Source organism: Juglans regia, chromosome 3, assembly GCF_001411555.2.
Source record: "Juglans regia cultivar Chandler chromosome 3, Walnut 2.0, whole genome shotgun sequence".
Classification (NCBI taxonomy): Eukaryota; Viridiplantae; Streptophyta; class Magnoliopsida; order Fagales; family Juglandaceae; genus Juglans; species Juglans regia.
In genome coordinates, this window is record NC_049903.1 from 29,181,285 (window position 1) to 29,187,627 (window position 6,343).

Consider the following 6,343-nt stretch of genomic DNA (forward strand, 5'->3'; position numbering starts at 1 on the left):
GCTCCTTGTCTAGAGGTTGAAGAAGCAGCCGAAAAAGAAACCTGGCCAAAAAGTCTCTCCAAGCGTTCAAAAGAAAAGTCCTTGAAACCGTAGGCACCCTGTCCCTTTTATCTAACTATCTTCTTGCGCGCGTCTCAGTAGTGATGAGGGATGTTTGCTTTGCGTGTCTATCCGTCTCTCTTTTCCACTTTCTCTTGACACCTCCCTGCCTCCTTCTGACACACTCACCCCCTTGTCCCTTCTTGTCCCCTCGCCCACTCTCACATTTTGTCTTCTAGTGATAGTCTTTTGATGGGTTAGGCCTAGATAACCATTTTGGGCATGGTGAATTTTACTTCCTCACACAGTGATTACAATCCAACGTCTTGGAGAGCCAAAATAACCCCAAACTAAAGTGCAAAAACAAAACCTAATTCACAACCAAATCCACCGATTCCAATATAAGGTTTATTTATTATATACATCATCTACTCGGAAGTATTAGATATTTGAATCTGGAATCCGGTTTCCACAGAAGGTTTTTCGATGAGTAATTAGAACTAACTTGCTTCAAAAGAAAAGATGCATGATCTATGGATCATTCATACAAATACAATCGGATCATGGGCATCCAGCATCCGATGCTCTCTTACTAGGAAAAGGTTAAGACTACGTTACATGGGATATGTACATATTCGAGAGATCCAAAACCGAGGAAAAAAATAAGGTAGCTCTCAAATTGCATAGACTGTGCTTAGAATCTCGGAATCCGACATTACAGCAGACATTGACCGTGATTGTGACCTAGTACTGCTCATGGATGACCTCCTAATGCTGCGCAGTTTAGAAGCCTCCATCCTGTGCACAATCACCCAGTAACACATTGTTCCCAATGTAGTTGCCATGATCACTGTCCCAATGGCTGTTACTCCGACAGCCAAACCCCTATGGTTTTTTCCCACAACAAGATATGACAAGGCAAGATAGGCCACTGAAACCAGCACACAAGCCAACCACATTAGCTTGTTTATAACTGCCATCATTTGCTTTTTGGCCTTCCTCTCTATCACTACAATTGAAGTTTGAACTACCACCACAGCCAATGATATGAAGAGGGCTGTAGAGTCAAAGATGATGAATATCATAAACTCTTTTGTGGGCGCGACTCGTGCTTCACCGGGCGAATAGCCAGGAGGAAGCACTTTTGGGTCATCCTCAAATTGGCCAGGGATGTTAAAGATGGCGGCAAAGGCAACGGTGGCAATCAGGACAGCAACAACAGTGGTTGAGTTGATTGCATTGTTAAGCCCCTCTGCATGCATTTTGTTGAGCCGCTTTGCTATGCCTTGCACACGCTTTCTTGTTTGCCGCGTGTGCTCTAGCTGATTATGCACCCCATGCTTTATGTCGCTTACGGTTTGCTTCAGCTCTCGGGCCGTGTTTGCAGTTGGTGCTTTGATCGAGCTTGCACTTTGAACTCCATGCTCTCGCAGGAGAGCAGCAACCTCAGAGTGCCCTGCTTTCTCAGCAGTGTCGAGAGCAGTTTCTTTGGATTTGTTAATGGCCATCTTGTCCATGCCCTCACATTCTACTAGCTTGTGAACAATCTGCAACCAAAGCATGTGTGTCAGGGACTTCCGTATCTTTTCAAGGGATTTAAAGTCGAATTGAGATAGCAACCTAAAAGTTGAACTTTGAATTGTAAGTGGTGTGCTTACACACCAACTTGCAAGTAGTAAAACTTGTTCAATGAAGATTTTAGAGAAAGAGACGTCGCAACATCACTCACAATGGAAAGAAGTACACTGCTTACTCTTTAAGAAAAATAATGTATCTATTGCGCTCTAAAATCCTTAACTCTAATCGAAGTACAGTTTTTGGCAATAAGGAACAATAAATAAAATTGATATTCATAGAATAACCTAGTAACAGCCGTAAGTCTATATCTGAAAAAAGAGTAACAGGAAGAGTTTCCTGACCTGCAGTCGACCCTTCCTTGTTGCTATATGCAATGCAGTGTTGCCCTTGGAATCAATCATGTTTGTCAAAGGACCTGTCTTCACCAGCTCATCCACAAGCTCCAAGTTCTGTCCCTTAACTGCCATGTGGAGAGCTGTCTGCCCCTTCTTATCAGTTCTTGTAGTGATTCCAGGTTCTTTGCTCAAAAGGGCCTTGACAACCTCCAAATACCCATGCCTTGCAGCTGAATGCAAGGCAGTTTTCCCATTGCTTCTGGCTATGGTGGCCAAGCAGCTTCCTTTATCCAAGAGGAAATTTACTACTTCAATATGGCCTTGAGCTGCAGCAGTATGTAATGCAGTGGTGTTGGTTAGATCAACGGTCATTGAGAGTTCGGGAATGGCATCAGTGAGGACCTTCAATATCTCTGCAACAGATAAATAGTTCATGATTATCATTGGGACAAACTGTCAAAACAAGAGTCATAAAAAAAATTATGTTGTAGTAGTCATGACAAGTTTTTGCAGTTTCAATACTAAATATTTAGAAAATATAATTTCAAATGATTAAGTTCACCATTTCCTCTCGTTTTAAGCTTTTGAGATAAGTTGTAATTTAATATGGTGTGAAAGAAGTGGTTCTGCATTCGAACCCTAACTCTACTCTACTTACTGATTAAAATATCAAATTCCTTTCCTAAGGACAAGTAGTGATTTAACACCAAGTATGTGTTCGATGCTAAGAAAAATATATCAAAAGGGAAAGTTAAGATTAAAATCTCAATTTCCAAAGGGACTTACCCAATTCCCCTTGCTTGGCAGCAATATGGAATGCATCGTAGTGATTTTTAGCTTTTGTACCAGCCAATCCAACGTCATAGTGCTTTATCAACTCCTTAACCAAATCGACGTAACCGTGTTCAGCAGCAATATATAGGGCAGTTTCACCCGATTGGTTCTGCTTGGACAACAATTGCTTCAAATCTGCATCCCCATCGTTAGCCAATATCTCCTTAACCAATTCTAAATTCCCCAATCTTGCCGCCATATGCAGCGGCGTGTCATTCCGTTTTCCGGTCAACTGCTTGGTCATCTTCTTCCCACCAGATCTTTGTTGCCTCTCCGGAGCTTCCATTGATACCAATTCCACTCAACCCTCTAAGAACACAGAATTAAGGGGAAAAGAAAGTCCTAACCTAAGAGGGTTTTCTTCTACTTTAACAGTTGAACCCCAAATTACCAATCCGCCAATAGATATGGATAAGACTATTTAGATCCTTCCATAGATGAGCATGTAGGAAACTCCCATGACTCTGATACTCATAGTAAACTCTGGCATCTTCTGCAACAGAAATTAAGGACTGCTATTAGGTAAAAACCCAGATGTGTTTGCTTCCCCATAATTATATACAATTTTTTCTTCAGCTTTCAGAATTGTCATCAATCATCGATACAAGAAAATTAGAGCCACAAAGGAGACGAAGGACTTGGAAAAACCGTTCTCGGTTTTCCACAATATGCGTAGCAATTCAATGAACTGCAAAGACTAAATTGGCAATTGGGCTTTTAACGACCAAGAGATCACAAATTCAAAAGTTATATTATGAAAAATAAACAAACAGAAGACGAACTGGGTGATTATAATAATCCATAGAAGGAGAAAACTAATAAATTAATCACCTTCTGCGTGTAAAAAGCTGGGCTTTGTGCCTCCAAATCTCGAAACGGAAGAAAAACTCAGCCAAAGGGTTTGAAAATCGGGGTGCCGAGAACAAAATGGAAAGCAACGACAGAAAAAGAAGCGTGGTAACGAGGTGTGAAAATGGAAGGCCACAATTTCAGTACGGAAGAGTTGAGTGGAGGTGAGCGAAAGAGTGAAATGATAGCTTGGCCCACTTTTGACTTTTAAGTGCTATCATTTGCTTTCCTCAGACTCCTCGGGTCAAGAACAAGGCAGGCCGTTGTGCTGTAGTAGATTAGTGGAAGTATGAACCACCAAGGAGGGAAGGACGCGCAAGTCGCAACCGAGTTTCTTTCTTGCACGTGATCCACACATACAGTGTACATGAAAACTGTCGGGGGCACACACGGGATTACACGTATCACATAATACGAAAAAAATATCTAGTAACTTTATATTGGTAAGTACAAGATTTGAGACTTTTAAAAATTATAATTATAAGAGTAGTGATACACCATGGTGATGGATTTCGAGAAGTTCAAATTCTTTTATTCTTTTTAGATTTTTTTTATATATATATTTTTATATATTTTTTAAAAATAAAATTCACAATATTATTAAAAAATATATCTTTAATCACTAAAAAAAAAAATATCGAAACCCAACTCTTAGTAGCTCTATCATTTTTCTAATTATAAACTACCATGGAATACATCATATTTATTTTAAGAAAAAGTCTTTATAATTTAACATTTTATATCAATTCATGTTCGTTTGTGAATATATTATTACTAGACTCTTTATAGATAAAGCATTAACATTATTTTTATTTATTTATTAATTCTAAAACCTACCTATAACTCATAATCATAGTGCGGAGATTTTCTCTCGTAATCTTTTAAGTATGAACAATGCTTGATAACTTTTTACTTAGAGCATTGGTTTCGGATTAGGTATATTTCTAGTTAAGTTATTGCTAAAAGAAGGCATGTTAGCTAATTTAGTTAGCTTACTTCAGGTGCATCCCATTGTATTAGTTATAAGTTTTGCTAAACTACTAAAATAGTAATTTTTTATTTATTTTATTTTATTCAACAATCATATTTCCAAAATTCATTCTCTCTAAGATACATTTATCTAATGTTGTTCTAAAATAAAATGAAGTTATCAATGATTAATCAGTATACAAAATAAATTCTATATCATTACAATATAACCATCCGTGTTTCAAGATATTTAACATTGTTCCAAATCAATCACATGAAAGATATTAACATAATAACATTGTCCCAAAATAACTTAGTTCATACAAAAACAACATGAGTATCAAAGTAACAATATTGTAATATTCGAACCCAAAAAGGAACTGAAGTTTATAAAAAATGGAGAGAGAAAATAAAATATTTTAATGTTTAGCCAAGTAACAATATCCCTTAAATTTATATAGACTTTTAGCTAAAGTTTAATTTAACCTATAGATAAATAATCTAATGCCTATATATTTTTGCCCATCTAAATTAAATTTTACACTCCTGTATATTTTTACATACTCCAAGAATGCTATGGTAGATAATGATAATTCCGAAAAGTTAGAAATTAGAGGGCAATTATAATAAGAAAAATGTTAGTATATGTCATGAGTTTACTGTTTTATTTTGATCATTTATGTATTTAATTTTTTTTATTTATTAATTAAGAAAGTGATTTTTAATATATTGATATATTTTTATATTTTTTAAGATATTTAAAAAATATAAAATAAAATATAAAATTTTTATTAGTGAACATGCAGTATCACTCAAGTTATATTTATTTAGATGTTGAACTGAGTTGAGTTGAGTTGAATTAAATTGAAATAATAAAATATTATTAAAATATTATTTTTTAATATTATTATTATTTTAAAATTTAAAAAATAAAATTATTTATTATATTTTATGTTAAAATTTAAAAAAATTATAATAATAAATTAAAAAAAATTGAATACCCAAACGAATTCTCAATTAATAAAATAAAAAAAGAGGGCCGTTGACTGACCCAAAAGCAGAATCAAAGGCCGCCACATTCCACGTAGATTTTTGTCGTTTTTATCGATACGGCTCTCCACTTGCCGTTAAAGGACCTAGAAGTCATGCTCCGAGACAAAGAAAGACGTCACCATTGTTTGGAAGCTTGCGTTGGTTCGTTCGTATTTGCCGCGGGGCTAACCTGCGCCAGCGCGTACGCTGTTCATTGTCTCCTTACCGACCACGTTCATAATAAACGTACACGCGTATTTTGGGAGATCCGTGGTCTCTTCTCGTCCTCGTACACATCCTAAACCCATTATTGTCTATATAAAAGTTTTTACACTTTTTTATATAATTCTATTTTAAATAAAGAAAAATTTATAAAAATAATATTATTTTATAAAAATACTCTTAATTTAAAATATAATTATAAAAATTATATCGTGTATCTTTACTCTATCTTTTATAATTATTTTTCACTTTTTTTTTTCACTATAAATCTCTTATATCCATATTTAGACTGTCCTTAATCTCACACTTTCGTGATTGGCTTTCCCTCAAATTATTCATGCATACTTGTTAGGTTATTTTTAGATATTAAATTAAGTTGAATTCTTTATAAATAATAGTGAGTTGAGATAATAGAATGAATTTTGTATGGCTCATCAAAGATCAGTTTAAATGTATTTGGATGTTAATATAAGTTTAGATATATT

The 6,343-nt window shown here is 35.3% G+C and overlaps 1 protein-coding gene across 2 annotated transcripts; it reads right to left on the reverse strand.

Annotated features, from left to right (window-relative positions):
* Positions 1–410: 410 nt before the first annotated feature.
* On the reverse strand, positions 411–3,853 carry LOC109021597 (ankyrin repeat-containing protein At5g02620-like). 2 transcript variants are annotated; one of them, XM_019004252.2, is made up of 4 exons: positions 3,618–3,843; positions 2,739–3,279; positions 1,959–2,365; positions 411–1,586 (listed from the first exon to the last, which is right to left on the reverse strand). In XM_019004252.2, exons 2-4 carry the CDS (start codon positions 3,070–3,072, stop codon positions 714–716), a joined length of 1,614 nt encoding a protein of 537 aa, XP_018859797.1. In that variant the 5' UTR covers positions 3,073–3,279; positions 3,618–3,843; the 3' UTR covers positions 411–713. The 2 variants fall into 2 exon arrangements, with proteins under 2 accessions (XP_018859797.1, XP_018859798.1); XM_019004253.2 differs by having other exon boundaries at positions 426–1,586; positions 2,739–3,276; positions 3,618–3,853.
* Positions 3,854–6,343: the final 2,490 nt, after the last annotated feature.